The 24,324-nt window shown below is 38.2% G+C and overlaps 1 protein-coding gene and 1 long non-coding RNA gene across 20 annotated transcripts in view; one reads left to right on the top strand and one right to left on the bottom strand.

Annotated features, from left to right (window-relative positions):
* The window catches only part of PSD3 (pleckstrin and Sec7 domain containing 3), a 747,126-nt gene that overhangs the window by 260,605 nt on the left and 462,197 nt on the right, over nt 1–24,324 (top strand). The window contains exon 1 of one of the 19 annotated variants that reach the window (XM_058720443.1): nt 22,822–22,944. The exons of 17 other annotated variants lie outside the window; for them this stretch is intronic. Coding sequence is in view for 1 of the 2 variants with exons in the window: in XM_058720438.1 (XP_058576421.1) it covers nt 23,237–23,267 (31 nt within the window). In the remaining variant the exon portion in view is untranslated. Of the gene's footprint in view, nt 1–22,821; nt 23,268–24,324 lie in introns of those variants that run through there. One more of the 19 variants, XM_058720438.1, reaches the window with a different exon arrangement.
* LOC131506653 (uncharacterized) lies at nt 5,327–23,806 on the bottom strand. The gene is made up of 2 exons (XR_009259082.1): nt 23,644–23,806; nt 5,327–5,509 (listed from the first exon to the last, which is right to left on the bottom strand). It is a non-coding gene; the product is annotated as an uncharacterized LOC131506653 (long non-coding RNA).

The following is a 24,324-nucleotide window of genomic DNA, read 5'->3' as shown; positions in this document are numbered from 1 at the left end:
TTTTTGATCACACTGGCTAGGGGTTCATCAATTTTGTTAATTCTTTCAAAGAACCAGCTCCTGGTTTCATTGATCTGTTCTACTGTTCTTTTGGTTTCGATAGCATTGATTTCTGCTCTTATCTTTATTATTTCCTGTCTTCTGCTGGTTTTGGGTTTTATTTGCTTTTGTTTACCAGCTCTTTAAGTTGTAAGGTTATATTGTGTATCTGAGGCCTTTCTTCCTTCTTTAGGAGGCCTGGATTGCTATATACTTGCTTCTTATGACTGCCTTTGCTGTGTCCCAGAGGTTTTGAGCTATGGTGTTATCATTTTCGTTGGCTTCCATGTACTTTTAATTTCTTCTTAACTTCTTGCTTTGCTTAGCCTATTCATTCTTTAGTAGGATGATCTTTAGTGTCTAAGTATTTGTTGTGTTTCCAAATTGTTTCCTGTGGTTGATTTTGAGTTTCATAGTGTTGTGGTCTGGAAATAATGCACGATACAATCTCTATCTTTTTGAACTTGTTGAGGGCTGATTTGTGTCCAAGTATGTGGTCTATTCTGGAGAACGTCATGTGCACTGGAGAAGAATGTGTATTCTGCTCCTTTAGGATGAAATGTTCTGAATATATCTGTTAAGTCTATCTGGTCCAGTGTGTCATTCAAAGCCATTGTTTCCTTGTTGATTTTCTGTTTAGATGATCTGTCCATTTCTAAGTGGGGTCTTGAAGTCCCCTACTATTATGGTATTATTATCAATGAGTTTCTTTATGTTTGTGATTTATTGATTTATATATTTGGGTGATTCCACATTTGGAGCATAAATGTTCACAATTTTTAGCTCTTGGTGGACAGACCCCTTAATTATGATATACCCTTCTTCATACCTTGTTACAGTCTTTATTTTAAAATCTAGATTGATATAAGTATGGCTACTCTGGCTTTCTTTTTCCGACCTTACTTTCAATGTGAAGTTGTCTTTAGGTCTAAAATGGGTCTCTTGTAAACAGCGTATTTCTGGATCTTATTTTCTTATCCATTCTGTTACCCTATGTCTTTTGATTGGAGCATTTAGTCCATTGACATTTAGAGTGAGTACTGAAAGATATGAATTTATTGCCATTATGTTGCCTATAGAGTTGGGAGTTTCTGGTTGTGTTCTCTGGTCCTTTCTAGTCTTTGTGGCTTTTGGTGGTTGTTGTTGTTTTTTCCCCATCTTTTCTCTCCTCAGTGATTCCCCCTTAAAATTTCTTGTAGGGCTGGTTTAATGGTCATAAACTCCTTTTGTTTTTGTTTGTCTGGAAAACTTTTTACCTCTCCTTCTATTTTGAATGACAGCCTTGCTGGATAAAGAATTCTTGGTTGTATATTTTTCCGATCCAGCATATAGAATATATCCTTCCAGTCCTTTTTGGCTTGCCAAGTTTCTTTGGATATGTCTGCTGTGAACCTGATCTGTCCTCCCTTGTAGGTTAAGGCTTTTTTTTTTTCCTTGCTGCTTTCATGACTCTTTCCTTTCCTGAGTGTTTTGTGAATTTGACTATGATATGCCTTGTTGATGATCAGTTTTGTTGAATCTAATGGGAATTCTCTGTGCTTTATGGATTTTGATGTCTGTGTCTTTTCCCAGGTGAGGAATGTTTTCTGTTATGATTTGCCCACAGAAACCTTCTACCCCCTTTTCTCTTCATCTTCTGGGACCCCTATGATTCAGATGTTATTCCTTTTTAATGAGTCACTGAGTTCTCTAATTCTTAAATTAAATTGTGTTCTTTTGCCTTAGTTTCCCTCTTTTTTCTGCTTCTTTGTTCTCCATAAGTTTTTCCTCTATATCGCTGACTTGCTGCTCTGCTTCATCCATCTGTGCTGCTGTGGCATTCATTCAAGATTGCATCTGGTGCAGACATCTTGCTCGTATCTGTGTTAAGTCCTTGGTTGTCATTTTTTCCTGTTCTTTCTTTTGGAGTGAATTCCTTTGTTTCATCATTTTGAGGGAAGAAAAATAATAAAATAATAAATAAATAAAAATTAAAAAATTAAAAGCAATGAAAATAATCAAATAAAGGATGCTTGATTCTAGGTGTGTTTTGGTCTTATTGTTGAAAGAAGCTTGGTAGAACAGAGAAAAAGGAAGGAAAAGAAAGAAAGAAGAAAAAGACCAGCAAAACGTTTGAAAATTAAAAAAGTGAATACAAGAAAATAGAATAAAATGAAATGATGAAAGTAAAATAGACTTTTAAAAATTTACAAAAAATAAAACATAGTAGAAAAAAACTAAAGGAAAATCTTTTTCATAAAAACAAAAGTAAAAATAAATTTTTTGAAAGTAAAATAGAATTTAAAGCATTTACAAAATTAAAAAATACAGTAGAAAAATTAAAGAAAAATCTTTTTCATAAAAACCAAAATAAAAATATTTTCTCTGTCGGTATTCAAGAATAAGAGAAGAAAAAAAAATGAATAGGTGACCAGGGAACAGAATGAACTATGATTGAAATTATATCCAGTTTACCCTAGATGTCAAACTATGAAGCACTTTATAGTCCATAAACTAAGCAGGCAGATAGACTTGTGCTGTTCCTCAAGGGGGTGATTGGCCCAGCTGAATGGGGCTTGGCATAATGACTCCGTTCTCCACCAGATGATGATGCTTAGTTTACTGGGGTGGATAGTTGTGTATATGTGCATGCACAGGAGGGATGAAAATTGTGTTACTCAGCTACCCAGTATCTAGTATCAGAACTCTCTACTCTCCCGCTGACAGTTAAGCACCCCTCCTTTGTCTCTGGCTTCTGTCCACTCCCCACTTCTAAATTGTCCACGAACAAGCCTTCAGCCTGCCAAGCGGCACCTCCCTCCTGAGTTTTATCTCAAATGGGGTGTGTTTCTGAACCTCACACTTCTGAGGGCCCTGTGGCTTTGGCCCACTCAGACCCTCTAGGAGTCTTGCTGAGCAATGGCCAGGTGTCAGCCCACCTGCAGGAATGTTCAAGAGACTGTACTGCTGCCAATGCCCAGAGTCTGCGGCTGGGTGCCAGCCTGTCCCTGAAAAAGTTTGTATGATTGTGTAGCAGCAGCGTTTTAGGGATTACGGTAAATCACAACACATTGGTGCTAGGCTTCACCCTTAATGTCCTTGTTCCAACACCTGCAAACATGGCTGTACTCTGGGGTCTACTGGGACCTTTTCCTGTGGGGAGGCTGCACAGCCTCTACCAAGTGTCCTCACAGCAGGGGAACTGCCTCTCCCTGTGTGGCCCAAGGACCCCTGTGACCTCACTGTCTGCTCCTGAGGATTCGCCCTTCCCACCAGAGCTCCACCAGGTATCGAGCTGGGGGGTTTCAGACTCTGCACTCCCCTATTTATAGTCATTAATGGCATTTAATTCCTCTCCTTTCTCCCTTTCTTATTCAGTCCCTTGTGGGTGTTTTCTCTCTCTTTCTCTCCAGCTACTTTCGGGGGGAGTGCTTTTCCTGTTCTTTCCCCCGTGTCTCCGTCCTCTCTCTGCAAGTAAAAACAGCTCCCTATTCTCCATGGCTTCTCTCTCCTCCAGTTCATTTCTCCATACCGTGTACCTGCCAAGTTTTGTGGTTCAAGTTGTGCCGATTGTTGTGTTAATCCTCAAATCAGTTTTCTAGGTGTGCAAGATGGCTTGGTGTTGACCTAGCTGCAATTCAGGGATGAGCGAGGCAAAAAAACCCTTCAGTACAGTTCTGCCATCTTGGCCCCTCCCTTCTACCCCAGTAATTCTGATTTTGGTGTGTGATCTTTAAATCTAGTACTCTAATGAATGCCCTGGATGATTCAGATCCAGGTAGTAGTACTTGGATTGCACTGTGAACAGTCCTCCTGTTCACAGGGATAAGTGAACAGAGGGATAAGTGCAATAACTGTGTAGCATCTGACAAAGAGAATAAGGGAAGGTTATGCTCCTTTCTAAGGGTGTGGGAGGTCATGTTAAGAGATTGCTGAGATAAAGTGGAGATATGAAGCTCCTGCTTAGTTGGATTTGTTGTATCACAGAGAGCAATTGCCTTGCTGGAAATGGTAGAGCAAACAGTACTGAGGAACAAAAGCCCGGGAATAGCTCATCTTGCTCCTTGTACATGAATTTAAACTGTGAGGGATTATGTCCTAAGAAGCTGAGCAGATTTATAGATAAAATACAGATCTACTCTAGGTAATCTTGGAAAAACATGATGAAAGAGGTAAGTGCTAAAAAGCTTTGAGAGGCAAAACCTCTTTTTTTAGAAAGAATAAAGGGAATTGTCGAGACTCTTGAGTTCTAGGGTAACATTCAGTGGAAGTTTAGAGTATTTTAAAAGCATTGGGGGAGTGGAGAGTTCTCCCTGGGTATGAGCTGGTGGTGAGAGCTAACTGATGGATGGTGGAATCCAGATCTAAGGCGACTCTGAGGCAGAATACCTTCCAGGCAGAAGATGCCCAGCAGGGTGGGGAGACAGACTGAGGGTGGAAAGATTTTGACAGGTTAGTGGAACTGAAAGTTGTCTGGAGTGGCTGGAAACCCACATGTTATTAACATTAACCTCCCTAAATAGATGTTATTGGGACACTGTTGGAGAAATGCTGATGTACTGGAAATAGGCCTGGGCAAAGAATCAAGAAGCCTGGATTTTTGTTTGCATCAGGTATAAGATGCCAAAAACTTCCTTCAAGGCAAGTAAAAGCATTCCTGAGAGTATTTACCCTTTCAACATACAATAAATATGTATAGTTGCTAAGATAGAGATATAGAAATAAAGCCTACAGTCTGACTGAAGTCTGGTTGGGGAAACAGACAAATAATATGATGATTCTAACACACTGTGATACCTGCTATAGTAGAAATAAGAACAGGGAGTTTTGAGAGGCCATTGGAGGCACACCTAAGTTAGACTGGAGGGAAGGCTTCCTGGGAGAGGTGATTATCTGAGCAGAGTTTTTGAGGGTCAGGTCAAGTGGGTGCTGGGAAGAAACATGTATCAGACAGGGTAAGAAGCATATATAAAGATAGGTTGCTATGAACACCATGGCTTGTTCAGATCAACTGGTGTCAACATGGGAGGAATGAGAGAGGAGGCTTGGGGCAGGCAAAAAGCAGGTTGTGATCTGTTTTGTATGCCATGCTAAGGAGTACACATAGTATTTAGTTTTTAAAATAATGGATTTTTCATATTTGGGATTTAGGAAATCATTCTGGAAGTAAGTGTAGGAATTGGGTTGCAGTTATGGAAAGGTGAGATTAGAAAGGCAGTGTACCTTGTTAGGAAGGTCCATACACATACAGACATGTGTGCGCGTACACACACACACACACACACACACACACACACACACACACACATACTAGTGGCTTAAGCAAAATAAGTTTACTGTTTTCTTCCCTGGGAGGAATCCAGACAGATGATTTAGAGCTCAGATGCTGGTTTCACAGTGTTAGGTGATCCTGACTCCTTTGAACTCTTTGGTCTGCCATCCTTAGAACATTTCATCTTTTGATGTGGTTGCTGGAGCTTTGGCCATATTCCTTGAGAGTCAAAAGGTAGAAGAGGAGAATTAGGTAAAGGGGCATGTGCTATCTGTAATTTAAAGATATTTTGGGGAAGTTGCTCCAGAACACTTTCAGGTATGGCTCATTGTTTATAGTGCTGTGCCAAGGTTGCAGTTAGCTACGAGGGAAATGTTGAAAGTGTAATCTTTATTCCAAGTGGCCATGGACCCAGCTAAAAAAATTGGGAATTCTGTTACTATAGGAGGAGGAGAAATGGACAGTGGGGTTCAGCTACCGGTTTCTCTGCCACAGAGTTGTGCAGGAGTGCAGGGCACTGGGGAGGAGGATGGGTGAGGCAGTGGGTAGAGTAGAGAAGAGACTTACTGTGGACAGAGTGAGGTGCCACTGCTGGCAACTGATTGCTGTGGAAGGGAAGAAAGGAGGGCACGGAGGGTAGTTTCTGCTTTGGGAGGCTGGGTAGATGGTGGTGCCTTTTCACAAGGTACAGTTTCAAAGGAGGAGCAAGTTTGGGGTAAGAAAAAGAATGGTGTTATGTTGGACATGTTTGAGATTCCTATGGCACATTCAGGTAGAGACATCCAGTGGGCAGGTGGGTATACAGGTCTGGGCCTGAGAGAAGAGATTTTGAAAGGGGATATAGGTCTGCCCAAGGAGCATGTGCAAAATGAAAAGAAGAGTGAATATGGCGTTTTGAAGGAAAAAAAAAATTAAAGGGCAGGCTGAGAGAGTAGTGTTTAAAAGAAAATTAGCAGGTTTAGCCAGAGAGATAGAAGGAAACTCAGAACAGAAAGATTTGAAAAATAAGAAAGGATTTTAATAAGGGAATAATTCGTACTATAGATGAATCTAGTAAGATAAAAAACTGAAGTGTCTAAAAATTAGGAGGTAACTGAATGTAATAAAATAGAGAAATATGTGTGTGCGTAGATAACTCTGTATGTCAGATGTGTATGTATGTATGTATGTATGTATGTATGTATGTATGTATGTATAAAGTTGTTTAGATTAAAGTTGTTCAAATCACTCAGGGTAGATGGTTGCTATTTCCCTGAAATAACCTTGGGAGTGGTCTACATACTCTGTGCCTGTCACCCCTTGGCAGCCCACTTTGGACTTTTGTCACTGAGACAGAATAGTGACTGAATCTCTCAGGCTAGAATTCTGGATATATTTACTGATAAGAGAGAATGTTTTTATGGGTATAGTGGGGATAGATATTTAATACAAGGACTAGTGTGCCCTAAGCATCATTAAATGGTTTAAAATATGTGATGAAATATTAGGATCTCACCTGCCACTGTCTACCACCTTCTTTGTGCTTTATAGCATCAGGCTGAGTGAGCATGAGGGACTTGTCAGAACTGTAGAGGCCATGATTAGATGTGGAACTGGACATGCTGCATCTTCATTTTAGGATAATCCAATACCTAGAGGTATGATTAATTCATAGGCCCAAAATGATTTTGAAAACTGGAGCATCTTTTATATCATTTTAACCTAAGTACAGATATCTATGGCAGATTTCTAGGTTTTCAACTTCAATGAGTAGAATTTTTTTTACCTGAAAGCTTGGAAAGAAATTTTTTGAAAATACAGAATTTTATTCTGGAGTTCTAAATTGTTTATGGAATTCTGTTAATAGTTAGACAACACTTCCCTCTGGTGGACAAAGTGTAACACTTTTTGGTAGCAGGTGTCAAATTGTCAAGTGCCATTTGCTTTTCCTGCTGGCAGATTTCTTGCAGATTTGTTTTGGAGGTTAGTTAATATGCTTTTGTTCTTTCTGCCTAATTTAATCTGGAGGTTTATAAAAATTCCAGTGGTGTACAAATATGCCTTAAATCTGTTGTGTCTTAATCTCATTATGATGTTGTGAAATTAAAGATTTTGGAATTTCCATGGCAAAAAACACACAAGTTTTTGAAATAAAAATGTTAATCAACTATACTCTCAGATGGACATTTTGGTAGGCCCGTGATAATAATATTGCTTGAATACAAGATGCATTAAGATAATGTATGAAACCTAGTCTGGGGTGCTGTTGTTTATTTTTTTCTCATATATAAATTTTGCAAAAACTTCCAAAGAAGTCAGTATTATTGGAGATGTAATAATTGAAAGACTAATGTGGAAGGTCCTAAATTGGCTGTTCCTTAACTGATAATTTTTGGTTGCTGCATTTGTTTTGTTTTGTATTAAATTATGGTATAGGGTGACAGTGGGATATTTTTAATTTTTTGGGTTCAATCTTGAGTGAACATTTTTACACATTTATTATGTAACAGATACTCTACTAGAAAATTTTTATATGAGATTAAACCTCAGAAGAATCCTCTGATCCTCTGATACTAGTCTACTCTCCCACCCATTCCCCCCACTTATTTCACAGATGACACTCACTGAGGGTTAAATAATTAAACACAGCAAATAAGGCATGGAACTGACATGCCAGCTTGAGTGTGACTTGAGTGAACCTAAGTCTTCCACAATATTCTACATTTTTAGAGAATCTGATCAAAGTGCTGCTGTACCCCAGTTGCCATTCTACATGAAAATAGGCTGTAATTCTGACTTTGTCATTAATTGGTATCATGACACTGGATAAACTGTTTAACTTTTCGGCTTCACTTTCTTTCTTTCTTTTTTCTTTTTTTTTTTTTGTAAATCTTGAAATCAAGATCTTCATGTCTAAGGTTTGGGGAATGAGGAGATGGTGGTATGAGTTCATGCTCCACCCCAGTCAGCTAGAGGTACACCCTCTTTTATCTCTTTCACATATTGGACTACTGTGTGAGATACCACTTGAAGGCAGAATTCTTAAAAAAAAATCATGCTGTTGGTCTGTACGATTTCTTAGATGTCATGTAGCTCATTATTTTTTGACAGATGTTAATGCAGTGCAGTACCTCCTTGTATTTTCCTTTGGGAGGGAAAGTAGATATGGCCTGAGTCATCAGATTATTTAATGCATGTTCTTTTCCATTGGTAGTGTTAGGGTGCTGATGACAGGACCATTAAATTAGAAAGAAAGTAGACTGTTGATGGGGGCCATCTTCTGTATCTGAGAATAAGGAGACATCTAAATTCCTTATCCACTATAATTGGGGCACCCAGCCTGCCCCTTTTTCCTTGCACTATAACTTCAACAACCCAACCCTTCTCATCCATAGGGAAATTATAATGCCAGGAATATGATAGAAGTAAAAAAAATACACAAAAATACTGAAACATAAATTAAAATTTCTATTTGCTTTTAATATTGTAGAATTAGAGATTTCTTGGCAAGATATAAAATAACAGTGAGCAAACCAAGCACCCTTTCAACATAGCTATGTTACCTGTGCTTTTCCCCAGCAATTTTTTTTCCTTATTGTGCCTGTGGTGTTCATATATTAGAATATCTAGTCAGTGTTCATTCACTTGATAAGACAGTGGTATGACCAAAGCCAGGGTCCAGTCTTAAGGAATAGATAACTTTTATTTCAGTATATCAGGAAACTTGCAGACTATTTTACAGAAATGTTTCTGTTAGTTATAAAGGTGGCATAAACAAATGAACAGGGATGACTCAATGCATATAACCCAACTATACTAGGAAAAAGCAATTTAGAGAGCTTGCCCTTTTGATGATGGATTGCTAAATATTTAAAATATGGCCTGTTTAGTTGTCCTTGGGGCAACTAGCATGGTGAACTTTGAGTTAACCCTGGTTAAAAAAAGATAATTTTAAAAAGAAGATTGAGGGGCACCTGGGTGGCTAGGTTGGTTAAGTGTCGTGATCAGGTCATGATCTCACAGTTCATGGGTTCAAGCCCTACATCAGGCTCTGTGCTGACAGCTCAGAGCCTGGAGCCTGCCTCGGATTCTGTGTCTCCCTCTCTCTCTCTGCCTCTCCTCTGCTTGTGGTCTGTGTGTCTGTCTCTCAAAAATAAATAAAGGTTACAAAAAAACACAAAGAAAAGATTGAGACCCTGTTTTAATGATCTTTTTATTTTTTTAAAAAATTTTTTAATGTTTATTTTTGAGAGAGAGAGAGAGAGAGAGAGGCAGAGAGAGAGGGAGACAAAAAATCTGAAGCAGGCTGCAGGCTCTGAGCTGTCAGCACAGAGCCCAACGTGGGGCTCAAACCCACGAGCCATGAGATCAGGACCTGAGCTGAAGTCACTTAACCTCAGTCACTTAACTGAGATTTGTATTGCTTTTGTTCTTATATCTAGGTAATTAAAAATAAGAGAAAAAAGCAGGGGCAGGAAATAAGTTTCTCTTGCTTAATACATTTAATTGATTTCTATAAATATTTGAGTATTTGCTATGTACCCAGTGCTGCTAATCACTGCTTAGAAGAAGCTGATGAACTTAAAGCAAGATGAAATTTATATTCGGAGCCATTTAATAGAGTATGATGTAGTAAGTGCCAGATAATTGATTTAAACCTCATGAACAGATGACTAATTCCATGTTAAAGATCTTGCAGGGACAGACTTTTGAGATCACGAGCGGTGTGGGAAATCAGGGATATGTGGTCATCATACTATATACAGCAGAGGAGACAACACAGCAGGGTATGAAGGAGTCATCAGAGACTTGGAGGGATGTTAATGTGTTCTCTGTCGTAAAGGATAGGTGATATTTGAATATATTTGAATATTTGAAAGAATGGGGAGAGTATTCTGTTCTTCAGAAGATGAGAATTATGTTATGGAAACAGTGGAATATTGACACAAGTGGAGAGGTGAGTTAAGGTATCATGGCCTTTTCTATCAGTTCAGAAAATTGTGATTTGAAGTCTATGCCCTGAGAAGCTTTTTTAAATCCTTCTCAATCTGATTGACCATCCATTTCTTTGAGGGCCCTCTGTACCTTAGTGTCTGCCTCTGCTTTTGAATCAGTCATTCTGAAAGGCACTAACTTATTTACAGCTTTTTCTTTCTCTAAATGAGACTGACACTACACCTTGTTACCTTGATAGGAATTTGGCTATTTTTGAAATTCCACGTTCATCATTTTACCTATTACATTCATGGTAGATTGATTACTACTACAGATAGTTTGATTTTAACTATTTTATGTTGAATCATAAAATTTAGATTTTTGTGATGTCTTGCTCTCATTCTCATGTGCTGAGTGCAAAAGACATAAAAATTGAATCCTGTTTAGCAGTACATTTAATCAATTTGTCTTATGAAAAAAGACTAAATGAAAGGAAATTAAAATTCAGCCACTTATGTATCATGAATATTATTGTGTTTTTTATTTATCTGCTGTGTGTTATTCTACTGGTATTTAGGAACTCATTTTTATTTCTGAAGTTGAGGGTTTTTGTTTGTTTTTTTAGTGTTTATTTTTGAGAGTGAGAGAGAAACGTGAGCCTGGGAGAGGCAGAGAGAGAGGTACACACAGAATCTGAAGCAGGCTCCAGGCTCTGAGCTGTCCACACAGAGCCTGACATAGAGCTTGAACTCACGAACCGTGAGATCATGACCTGGGCCAAAGTTGGACGCTTAATGGACTGAGCCACACAGGTGCCCTACTGAATTTGAGTTTTAAAGAGATATTTTACAATTAGTTGCTCATGATGATTTTTCTTAACCTGAGTTGTTGTTTTAGGATATGAAACTGCCACTTCTGATGTTTGAGGTTTAGCAGTAACGTGTTGGCCCTAGAAGAACTGTGCTTGATAGAGGTATCTCTAGGCCATGTGATCCTTCCTAGCAAGCAGCAAAATGAAATTGAAATCTGCAAGTCATTGCTGATATTTTTCCTCTCCCCTCCTACCCATTTGCTCTTAACTATAAAATTCTTCATTTCCACTGGTTATGATCTTTGACATCTTCTGATTTGGGTGTAATAGTTTCTGTTTTGTGACAATGTAAAAAAAATATTTCCAGATCCTTTTGGTGGATTTCAGATCCTCCTGAGGGAGGATTTCTCCTCTTTAGAGTGTCTGTGAGTGCCCAGAAATTTTATGCAAATTTTATATAAATATCCATCTGGGTGTTTCCTATTGGGAGAGGGTCCATAGCTTTTTCTAAGTGGTCCATTTTACCGAAAAAGTTAAGAATCGCTTCTCTGAGACTTGGGTAACAGAAAAATCAGTTTAAGGATTATATTTTCCTAGTCCTACAAATATAACTACTGTCTTAAATCAAGCACACTAATACTATGTTTATAATAAAATAACCTCTTTTAAGTAGTTCACTTATTGAATCTATATTGTCCTTGTTTTTTTTGTTTGTTTGTTTGTTTTTTTGCATGATATACCTCATACTGGAAAGGCCCAAGGGATTGATTTATATATTTTTTTTCCATTTAAAAGTTGATATAATTACTGTATAGGGATCATTTGCTATAATTTTCATTGAAATGGTGGGTGGTGAAAATTTTTGAGGTCCATATATCCATGGATTGCCTTGTAACTTATCATCATCATGTTAGTAAAGAATTAATGAATACCAGGCACCTGGGTGGCTCAGTTGGGTAAGGGTTTTAATTTCGGCTCATCATGATCTCACGGTTCCTGGGGTTGAGCCCCATGTTGGGCTCCACCCTGACAGTGTGGTGCCTGCTTGGGATTCTTTCTCTCCCTCTCTCTGCCCCTCCCCTGTTCAGGTATGGGTATGAATGCATGTGCATGCGCACACTCTCTCTCTCAAAGTAAACTTAAAAAAAAAGAATTAATGAATACCTTTTAACGTTTGAACACTATGGTAGTTATCCAGGACATAGGAAATGTGAGATAAAAAGTAAGTAGGGAAGGCGGTATGAAATCATGAATACATAAGGACCCAATGAAAAGTACAGGCAATATATGTTTTAAGGCTAAAATGGAGGGAACGATCACTATGAGTTGGGTTAAGCATGGAGGACTTCAGTGAGAAGTAGAATTGGAGTGGGGACATGAGTGATGAGTAAGACATCATTGGAAAGGAGGGAATAACTATAAAATAGTTTTATTAGAACACAGTCATAGATTCATTTACTATGGTCTGTGGCTGTTTTTGCTATTATGGCAGAGTCACGTATTTACATAGAGACTCTATGGCCCATGAAACTGAAAATATTTACTATTTAGTCCTTTACAGAAAAGGTTTTGCTGATCCCAGTGTTAAACAGTTACAACTTTAATTTAGTCACACTGGGAATCCATTTAAAATTTGTTTTGTTTAGGTGAAGGGGAGGCATATAGTGGGACAGTGGTGACAACAGTGCTTTAGGAAAAGTGCCTTATGAAGATTAATACAGCAAAATTAATTAGAGTATATTAAAGGATATGCATTCATGCTGAGGTGGGCAGTCTGTTTAGGACCAGTAGCTAATTCTTAAAGCAATAGTATCTGCTCTAGAGAAGTGATAGTAATAATGTAAATAAAGGGATAGACATAGCAGATTTTAAGAAACTAGTTAGTCTTAGATACTAAAGATATAGGGAGATGTAAGGACTCTAAAGAGTGGCACTGGGGCACCTGGGTAGCTCAGTCGGTTGGGTCATGATCTCGCAGTTCGTGGGTTTGAGCCCTGCGTCGGGCTCTGTACTGACAGCTCGGAGCCTGGAGCCTGTCTTTGGATTCTGTGTCTCCCTCTCCCTTTGTCCCTCCCATGCACAAACTCTCTCTCTCATTCTCTCAAAAATAAATAAAACAAAAAAAATTAAAGAGTGACACTAAAGTGACAGGAGAGGTTAATGTTACATTGAAGTAGGAATTCTCTCTCAGACACTAGTTTTTCAGGGAAGGTAATCACTATGATTTTGACATGTTGAATGTGTAACGAGACATCTGTCAGATAGAAATTGTTGATTCTTTGCTTTTTTCTCTGCTTCTCTGGACAGACCCAACTTTCATGGGATGATAGGCACAGTTCCGAGCTGAGGCTGCCTTTAGTTGTTCACACCTCATACAAGATCCCAGGAAAGAGAGAATCTGTTTCCTCAGTCCCAAGTTTCCTTCTTCCTGGTAGTGCCTTTCAAAGTGTAAAGGCAAGATTATAATGTGGTTGTGTAACTCATGGTCTATTACTGGCAGTGACTTGACCACTGTCTGTGGAGAAGCACAGAGTAGAGTTCCCAATGGCTCTCTTGAGCATATAGCGTCAAGTTAGCCCATCATACAAAACTTAGATTCTTCCTTTGCATTCTTTACATGAGACACACATCTCTTCTAGACTCCTCCTGAGACACCCCCTGTCCCTTCCCCCCATAAGCACTAACTTACTTAGTGCTATAACTATAACATAGTTTATATGTGAACTGCTTCTAGCTGTGGTTTACTTTGTATTTGTTTTCTCATTATGTTGTCATTAACCTAAGTTTCTCCTGTTGTTATTATCATAGGTTGTGGGGTCCTTTTGCCAAGACAGATAGGAATGTAACCTTGAGACCTTTAACTGTCCTTGGTAAGATTTCTTTCATGTTTGGCTTCCTTCACTCTTTTTTTTTTTTCAAGTTGTTATTTCAATTCTAGTTAGTTAACATATAGGGTAATATTTGTTTCAAGAGTAGAATTTAGTGATTCATCACTTACATATAACATTCAGTGCTCATCACAAGTGCCCTCCTTAATATCCATCACCCATTTCGCCCATCTCCCACCCACCTCCCTCCATCAACCTCAACCCTCAGTTTGTTCTCTATAGTTTAAAAGAGTCTCTTATGATTTACTTGACTTCCTTCTCTCTTGTAATTAAAAGGATATAAACTGGTCTGGAGTTCTCTTTCTCTCCTTGTTCTATTACCACAGTCCAAGTCTAGACCCTGCCCCAGGTATCTGGTCTGGCTGATTGTTTCTTTTGAATTGACTAAATTATTGACATCGTTTCCTTTTTATTTATAGTGGTCCCCATGTGATTAGTACTTTGTACTCAACAGAAGCGTGAGATGGACTAAAGCCCAGGAGAGATACTGGGTTTGGATACCTGGAATTATCAGTGTAGAGCCCTACTTTGAAAAAAAACATTTTGTAGTTTTCAGTTACTTTTTCATGTGACCTTTTCGAATTTTAATCTTACAGCAAGCTTGGGAGGTAAACATCTATTTGCCTACATTATTGTTTGAATCCTGGATCAAAATTAGTTGTAAATTTTCATTTTAGTGAGTACAAAAGGCTGGGGAAAAAGTTGACTTTTAATGAGTTTTTTTTTAAAGTAATAGTTGAAAGCTGAGACTCAGAAAGGCAAAATTATTTGCCCAAGTTATATAGTAAATAATGGAGCAAAGACTGATTGCCAGTAGTAATAGTAATATCAGCTAGTTCATGCTAAATATTTCCTATGTGCTGGGTGCCATTTTAAGCACTTTATGTCTATTAACTCATTTAGGATATTTTTGCCACCATTCCAGTTTGTCTTTTGGATGATAAATATTTTTTCCAAGCTGTAGCATTTTAGAAGGCAAAGAATACTAAGTGAGAAGAGCAGTGAACTGCGAACTAATTAATTCTATTAACTATAATTATAGGGCAGAGGATATACAATAAGCCCAGGGGACAGCAGCATGGCGGAAGAGGTAGAACCACCTAGGACAGCATATTGCTAATGAAGCCAATGGGAGAGAGAGTTTCTAAAAGAAATTCTATTCCCTTCCATCCTTTGGCTGACCAGATTGTGCTCTGTTGTTGGGGCTGGGTCTGGAGTTGTTCTGATCTTGCTTCCCTGCCATCTAGTTCATGGCTGCCTTATTGGTGCCTACAGAGAGGTGCAACATTACATTTTACACTAATATAATTGATACAAGATGCGAGATTTTGAACAGAATCTCTTACTGAAAGAAGGAAAGAAAATAGAAACAGCAAATAAAGGAGCTTCTAGGATAGAGAATTATGTAAGTATGGCCTACTGAGCCCTTCTGGCTAGCTTCAGTTGCCCATTTAAATAGTTGCCAAGTTTTTTATGTTAGGGGAAATTCAATTCCTCATTGAATTTGCTTTCAAGTTTTACCTTTGTGTATGGATGAGGATCCTCTCATTGCCTCGTTAGCTCAAGACTCTACTTTCCTTCGGCTCTAATGCTATCCTCGTGATGTGGAAATGTTGGGGTTCAGAGCTGACAGCCAAGAGAGAATTCTTGAGACATCTTGGTGCAAAAAGGTGTTTTTTGTTGTTGTTGTTTTTTAGTTTATTTTTGTTTATTTTATGAGAGAGAGAGAGAGAGAGAGAGACAGAGAGAGAGCAAACAGGGTCAGAGAGAGAGAGGGAGAGAGAGAATCCCAAGCAGGCTTTGCACTGCAGTGATGCAGGACTTCAACCCACGAACCATGAGATCATGACCTAGCCGAGATCAAGAGTTGGACGCTCAACCAACTGAGCCACCCAAGTGTCCCTAAAAGGTGTTTTTGTTTGTTTGTTTGTTTGTTTTTTTAGCACGGGGACAGAACCTGTGGGAGACAGAACTGCACTGGGGTTGTGATGGGTGACTGATTATATATCTTCAGGTTAGGAGGGGGTCAGGGATAGTGTAAGTCCAAGGTATCTGGGAGACATGGTTTCCAGGACCTTGAAGGGCTAGCTGCTGTTAGGAAAAGGTCACTTATTACTGTTTAGTAAAAACTCATTCGTGAGACCCTTCAGATGTGTATCAGGGGACCATAAGCTTGGAGTATGATTGCCAACCTATATCTTGGTGGGGTAGAGATAAAAGAAGTTTCTAAAGAAATTTTTGTATGTTAAAGTAGGCTTACAGGATCCCCGAGGTTGGGAGAAAGTTAAGCTAAGATTGCATTTTGCCCTGAGCAAAGTGTCATAGAGGCGGCTGTCTTTCCAGAGGAAGGTCACTCTGCCTATCTCAAGGACTTGTCATTGGGCTATAAGTTGTAAGGAAATTTAATTTTTTTCTTCTGCCTTTGTTTCCCACATGTTTCCTGGGTCCGCTACATGAGGAAGGCAGTCTCCTGGCTGTAAAATTTCTCCCTGTTTGTAACATGCAACCTGAGTTTTATGCCATCTTGAACTGGCCTTGCAGTTTGTTGTTTGTGCTTCCTGGATATCTCAGTGGCATGGGGATGCATCAATGAACAAAATAGAAACAAGTCAATGACTTCAGGGAAGTTTCAGTTTGGTGTTTGGGGGTTTATATATTGATTACATTCTGAATATTAATTAGCAAGCTGTCAATATAAGAACCTACTTAGGGTAATATTGGAAATAACCAGACTATTCAACAATAACTATATTATAACTAAAAATGATGTTTACATTGTTTATATTAATAAATAATAACATGATATTAGCATTACTATAAATAAGTTAGTACAGTCAGCAAGGGAAAAAAGTTCAAATTCCCAAACTGTGCTGGATTAAAAGAGAGGAATGAAGTATAACCCAATGTTAAGTAATGATTTTGTTTCCTTCTGCTCTTCTGTATATTCATATTTGTACTGGCAGCTAAATTCCTTCTTCTTTTTTTTTAACTTTGGCCCGAGGGATATTTCTTGCTCTCTTTATCTTTTAATTGTGTGTTGGCCAGTTTTCTTCAACTTGATACTCTTGATCTGTAAAAAGGAGTTAATATCTTACTTAGGGTAAGGATGTTTTCCTGAAAAAGTTATCAGAAAAGGAGTGGCCTTATATTCAAGTTGTTACTGTTTCTGTATTAGAGATGTTTTGATTACTTTCAGTAACAAAGAACTTTTGGAGAAAACACATAGCTTGAAACCACTAGAGATAATGCTAGTTGGGATGCTTCAGAGATTACTAAAACAGGTTTAAAAAAAGGAGGAGAAAATATATTTAATTACACAGGTAGTAATTATTCCTGAGGAAATGATCCTAGAATTGGAAATGTCAAAGGTCATTGTAATGTAGCTTTTTAAAGATGATTTCCAAAGGACATACAGTAAGTGGTTACATTGTGGGGATCACCTAAAGTGAATGGATACTGTAGATTAGGATAGAATTTCCAATTGTAGCATCACACAGATTTAAATATTGCTGTATCTTAAGACAGAACTAAAGATATAATACAACTCAAAGTTAAGACTCTAGTGGTGGCAAAGACCCTAATGACAAATTGCATGTGAAAAGCTTTAATAAAATAATTGTCTAAAATGTAAGTTAATAAAAGCTATTTTTTAAATTGTTTTATGTGAAATGTTGTTAAATATATGTACAAAATTAACATAAAAATAAACTGTATAAAATTAGCCTAAATTATAGGCAAATTTGTGCAAATATGTACAAATTAACGTTAAAAGTGTTAAAAGATAAACTGAGGTCTATTAAAAATTTTAAGAGTTTATTTGAGCTCAAGTTGATTTGGATCAGTATCCAATATAGGAGATAGGAAGGAGCTCCAACTTGCCGTACAAAGAGGCATAAGGGAATAGGAACAAAAAAAGATACAGTAGGCAACAAAATGGGGTGGTTCTTGCAAAGTTACTTTCCTTTAGGTGTTAGCAGGGGTCTGTCAGGCATATTACCTAACTAGTACTGATCAGGTGATTCATTCCTGATTGACTGGTTTAAGATTACATTTCTGGAAGAGCCAGAACTGTAATTAAGTTATGTCTCAGTTTGGTCATTTGGAGTTAGCAATAAGTGACTCCATTTGGTGCCAGTTGTCTCATTTTTTATTTCTATTTTTTATTATTGTGTGTTGTTTTTAACATAGGTTACCTTTTACCTTAGAGTGGTCTTTTTTGCTTTTAACAGTATTTCATAGTATAAGGCTCTGGCATTATACCAATCTTGGTATTGCTCACTCCTCTTTTCTGCTCACTTGGATTTATTTCATGTTGTATCTTCCAAGATTCTATTTATCTCTTTACATGAAGCTTAGACTGTACTTTATAATAGAGACAATAGACTAATATATAAAAACTAAATTTTTGTAATCCTGAAATTGGCATCGAGTTTTGTTGTTATTGTTTTTGTTTTTTTGTGTGTGTGTTTTTGTTTGTTTTAAGATCTAAGAACCAGACTTAAAAAATAAAGTGGAAACTGGCTCCTCATTTATTGGAATTAGCTCAATGTAAGAAAGTTATTTCAAATAAGGAATTATTGTTACCAGTTCTTCTGATAATCTTGTCTTCCACATGGATTTAGGAGTAAATCAAAGCAAACAATAAAATAATAGGGGATATGGTGATAAAAATTGGCATCATGTAATCAGTCTTGATTTGTAAGAAGGTTTTAATTCTAAAATCTCATATTAAATTGGATAACAGTTTGCTTGCCTGTCTGTATTACTTTGTTTTGAATTTTTGAGAAATAACACAGAGCCCTAGAAATAGTAGACATAGTAGGTCTGCAGGGCCACAACGGGGAAGGAGGCAGAGAGGACTGGGGAGAATACAACCCAGTCTTTAATACGGTTTTTGCAGAAAGGAATGGATAAGGCAGGGTAGGTCCTTGAATACATTTAGGATTGGTAGTTCCTAGGTGTCCTCCATTCCCCTGGAGGGAATAGGGTAGGAGGAATATTGGTTTAAGAGTGTGAGAGATTGATTTAGGAAATGGGGTCTGACAGTGGATTGGTTGGTTTGTATATCAAAAGTGCACTCCCAGGGGAGTCCATTGCTATCTCTAGGAAATAGCTAATGGGATTGGGGAGGGGTGCTTTGCTTCTTCAAGATACTCCAAATGCCAGAGCACCAATACAGGAAATAAGAAGATATAGTCAATACCAACTTTATGTAAATGTTCAAAATATTTTATAATTTAAATTTCGTATGTTTATCAAAAACATAAAATATTCCTTTAAATTTTAATGAAAAGGTACATTTGATAAATCTGGCTCTTTTTGATTTGTTCACTCTGATAGTTCTGGAAAAAACTGTTTTACAGAAGAGGTACAAACAGAAGATTGGTTTGAAATTTTTAATGGTTCTCTCCTTTGAATATTTTGATATTATATATCCTTTAAGAATAATGGCAGTGTTATTAGATTACATTTCAGAAAAAATATAATTGAGGACTTCAAGATGGCACTACTGTCAGTCTAAATAAAGAGGTAAACTGAGGCAAGCTTGAATCACCAGAAATTGAGTTAGTTTGGGAATGGCAGAGCAATTGCAATTTGGGAAATGCTTGCTGTAGCAAGCTACAAGTGAGTCCATCGAGGGTTTGGGTCAGGCTGTATTTCTGGCCAAGGACTGCAGAAGAGAGGGCCAGCCAGAGTTCAAGCAGGTAAGTTCATTGGCTTGAGGACGGGGAGAGAGTTGTGGCAGATGTTCATTGGTCAGGAGATAAGTCTTGGTCTTCTGTAATTCAGGCATTTATAGGAATCAGTCTCTTAGTTACTAAGTTCTGTTTTTCTGAGGGTGCATGTGTGAGATTCTCCATTTCATATCCCCTGGTTCCATTTTAGATTGAAAGAATTTTCACTTCACCTAGTTATGGACTCAAGTGCTGTTTTTTATACATACATTATTTAGAGATGGTGGCCATGAGAGACTAGAGAATATGTAACAAATTTACTTTTGAGTTTTACTTTTTGAAATAGGGAGTTTTACGTGTCAGTCTAAGATAGTGTTAGTTAAAGCCTAATGTGAAATGCTAGACATTTGGAATTGAGACATTTGTGAGGTGGAGACATAGTTCTTCACGGTCACTTGTAGTTGCAGTTATGTAGCCTTTATAATAGCAGTAACTTTGTCAATCATCCTCATTCTTGTATTTTAGGCTTTTTGTTTGTTTTTCTCCTTCAACATTAGCTTAGTAGCATATACCCATTTAGAGACTGAAGGAAATTAAGATGAAGGAGGAGCTTTACACATGCTGTTGCTTCAGCCATTCAACCCTTTGTTGTTTTGTTTGTGATAAGACAACACAGCTACTAAGTATTGGGAAGCAGTATGTTTTACTTTTTCTTTCCCCCAGGGTCATCCATTGACTTTTACTTGACATTGGGGAGGATGCAGGCTCAGAGGATGTTAACAGAAGAGTGATGAGAAGTACCCCAACCCTCTAGTTAGCTGTTGAAACCATAGGGAAATTGTGACCTTCAGTTGTGTTTCATAGGATCTGGAGAGTTGCATTTAGCAGAAAACTTGAATTAAATACTTGAACTAAAGGTTTATTTCTCTCCAACATAAGAGAAGATGGGAATGGGAGATCTATGGTGGGTTTGGGGACTCTCTTTTCGTTTGACCTCCCTAACAGGATGCCTACAGTTACGGATTGCTGCTTTAGGTCTAGCCTCCTTCCATATTCCCAGCAGAAGAAGTTGGGGAGGGCAAAAAGATAAATGCTTCTGTTTCTTCCCCATGTAGAGCTTTTTTGAAAGGCATGCCTGATAACTTCATCTGATACCTCATCTGATTCATTGATTGGTTAATGTGTATATGAAGCCAGCAAAGGTTGTCCTTTGTTTTTCTAACCAACTCTAGAAAAATAGCAGCTTTTCTTGGAGAGGTTTTCAAAAAGGGAGAGGCTTTTGAAATATTGGCAGTTTTAGTAAAAAAATGTGATATTGATACTAAAAGTAATGATGATTATGGAAACAATACTCATAAACCTTAAGCTCTTATATACTGGTTGCTACTTTGAGTGCTTTATTTATTTATAGGCATAGTTCATTAATTCTCAGAATAACCCCATTGTTTTCCTTATTTTTTTTTTTTTGATGAAAAAATTGAGCCCTTTAGAGGTTAAATAATTTGCTTAAGTTGACATAATTGAAAAAGGTGGAGCCCAGATTACAAGCCTGGATCCTGTGCTTTAACTATATTTTAATACTGCTTTATAATTTAAAAATCTGCATGGGCGCCTGGGTGGCTCAGTTGATTAAGCATCTGCCTTCAGCTCAGGTCATGATCTTGCAGTTTGTGAGTTTGAGCCCCGCATTGGGCTCTGTGCTGACAGCTCAGAGCCTGGAGCCTGCTTTGGATTCTGTGTCTCCCCTTCTCTCTGCCCCTCCCATGATCTGTCTCTATCTCTCAATAATAAGTAAACATTAAAAAAAAAAATCTGCAGGGGCACCTGAGTGGCTCAGTTGGTTCGGCTCAGGTCACGATCTCACCATTCGTGAGTTTGAGCCCCATGTCTGTCTCTGGGCTGACAGCTCAGAGCCTGGAGCCCGCTTCAGATTGTGTGTCTCCTTCTGTCTGCCCCTCCGCTGCTTGCATTCTGTCTCTCCAATTGTCTCAAAAATAAATAAACATTAAAAAAAATTTTTTTTTTAAATCTGCAGTTTAGGAGCACCTGGGTGCCTCAGTTGGTTAAGCCTCCAACTTCGTCTCAGGTCATGATCTGAACCCATGGTCCATGGGTTCAAGCCCTGCATTGGGCTCTGTGGTGACAGCTCAGAGCCTGGAGCCTGCTTCAGATTCAGGGGAGCCTCCTTCTCTCTCTGCCCCTCCCCCCCATCAAAAATAAATAAACATTAAAACAATTTTTTTTTTAATTTTTAAAAAACCTGCAGCTCAGAAATAAGGAAACTAAAGATGAAAGATTTTAAGCCATTGTCTTAAGGTCACTTGAGTAGTCAGCAGTAAACTACTCCTGGGCATTATTTCCAGTTTCGGTACGCTTTCTCTAGGTGCACTTTCTACTTTTATCCTCTTATATATAGGCCAGTCTACTTGAGGGGTAGCTATATTTGGCTTGATGTGGTTCTAAATCTTGGAAATTGTATTCCTCCTTTAGAATTCTTTTGATAAGGAAGCCCTCATGATGCAATTTAGCTTAGTGTTTGTGAGGGTGGACTTTGCAGCCATTGTGCCCATGTTTGAATCCTGCCCGTGCCAGTTTTAGCCATGTGATCTCGGACAAGTTACATAGCTGTTGTGTTTTCAGTAGTCTTATCTGTAAAATGGGTTCATATACTAGCTATCCCAAGGGCTGCTAGCAGGAATAGATGAATTAATACAGTAAACCTGCTTAGGATAGTGCCTGGCACATAGTAAGCATTAAATAAATATTTTCTATTCTGATTTTATTATTTAGCAGAAATTTACTTTCTGTGTTGAAAGGTATTGCATATGTCCAGGGTACTATTAGTGATGTAAAAGTTTATGCCATCATATTTAAAACTAGATGTTAATGTCTTTGAATTTTTCATGTCACATTTTCCAAGTAATATCAATTACCCATTAAATATTAATTTAATCACAGGAATGATAATGTAATCATCAGTAAAATGACTTCAGATGGCAGCATCATTTAGCAGTGAAATAAGGACTGGCAAAGCAGGATTTAGGTCTTCCTACAGCAGCTTTCAACGTTGTATTTGCTCTTTCCTTTTCTGTTTAAACAACACAAGAATTAAACCCTTTTAAAGGGAACCTATCCATTTCTTTTCACAAATGTCATTCTCTCATCAGAGAAAATGCTGCATAATACTGAGATGACAGCCCCACCTCTGATGTCACAGAGGATGGTACAATCCTCCCGGAGCCTTTGCTGGGGTTTCTGCTGCCGCACTGGGGAAATGGTTACATTAAAGCTAACTCCTATCGTCTCAATTATCTCCTTGGAAGTAGTTTTCACAAATATAGAAAAGCCCTACGGTGGTTGTTTTCGGTAAGCTACCAAGGTAGAGAGAGACAGGCAGAAAGAGGGCGAGCAAACGAGAGAACAGGCTGCTTAGCCTTTGTGAGAGAGGGACTGAGGCGGCAGCTCCTCTCAGCTAGGGTTTCTAGTGCTCAAAGTGCTTCCATCACCGCGTGCAGTGCAGGGCAAAAGGGGCTGCCAGGAAATTTGAAACTAATTTGCTTCCAGTTGACTAGAACAGCAGATTTTGAATTAGCTGGCTTCTTTTCTAGCTAACTTTTCTCAAGCATTAAGCTGATGAACTGGGCATTTTCTATGATCAATGGGTAACTGCTGGAGCTACAGTAATCTCTGTGAGTAACCTCTATTTGTAGGTCTATGCAGGAAAATATATTTTTATATATCTATCTCTTGTAAAATGCTGCTGTGAAATGATCCATCTGTATTATTGACTGCTTTTGCTTACTAGTCTTGTCTTTTGACTGTCCCAGTAGGAGACTCCTGGGGCTAGACCAGGTTGTGCTGAATCCTGACATAGGGAAGAGCATACTGCATTATTTAGGGATGCCCACGCCAATATTTAACTCCCCAGCCATCAGAAAGATGCCACTTGCCCTCTGAATGCTTTTGCCCAGTACCTTACCTGGCTTTAACCTGGAATGTTTATTTTAGCATCTGACATTGGATTTTCCAAAATTTTTATTTTTAAATAGAAAGCAATATTCTTACCTGTGATTTTATTTCCTTTCATTGTTTTTGTTGTTGTTGTTGTCCAATCGGCTTTCCTAAGAATACAGTTCTCAAAACCTATTTCTCTACTCTCTGTTTGTGATGCATTACATAGAAAGGAGGTGGAAAACGGGCTACCCCTGTAGTTTTAGAAATACATAATATTGTGGTGCTGGATGGGAATATGGGAGGAGTTTCTCTTAAAGAGCTCAAACTCCTTTCCATCTGCATGTCTAAAGTATGGCTATGTCTGAATACCCTAGAAAAGAACCAGGATTAGCCACACAGTAGCAACAGAAATGTTCTGTGAACACTGTAGTTAAGGCTGAGGTAGTATCTACTGGAGATTTAGAATAGGTATTTTAACTCCTTAGTTTATACACGAGGGTTTGTTTTCTGTCGAAAGTGTCACTTTTAGAGTAATACAACATTTATTTTTCTCTCACGAGGGAATTTGACTTTAAACTTAATGTAAAATTTGCATTTCAGATATAGTTGGAATTATTGCACATGTTATTTTGCAGCTGAATCCTTAGCAAAACTGTGGGTCTCTTATTGAGCATGAAAATTACTGAATGCAAATATGAATCAGCTGAGGCTTATTACAGATTGGAGGCTGAGCGAGGTTGTTTACCATTGCATCTGACACCTGTCTTGATACACAGCAGTGCAGAGAAGTCC

Source organism: Neofelis nebulosa, chromosome 3, assembly GCF_028018385.1.
Source record: "Neofelis nebulosa isolate mNeoNeb1 chromosome 3, mNeoNeb1.pri, whole genome shotgun sequence".
NCBI classification, from domain to species: domain Eukaryota; kingdom Metazoa; phylum Chordata; class Mammalia; order Carnivora; family Felidae; genus Neofelis; species Neofelis nebulosa.
This window is presented reverse-complemented; position numbering and strand designations above follow the sequence as displayed.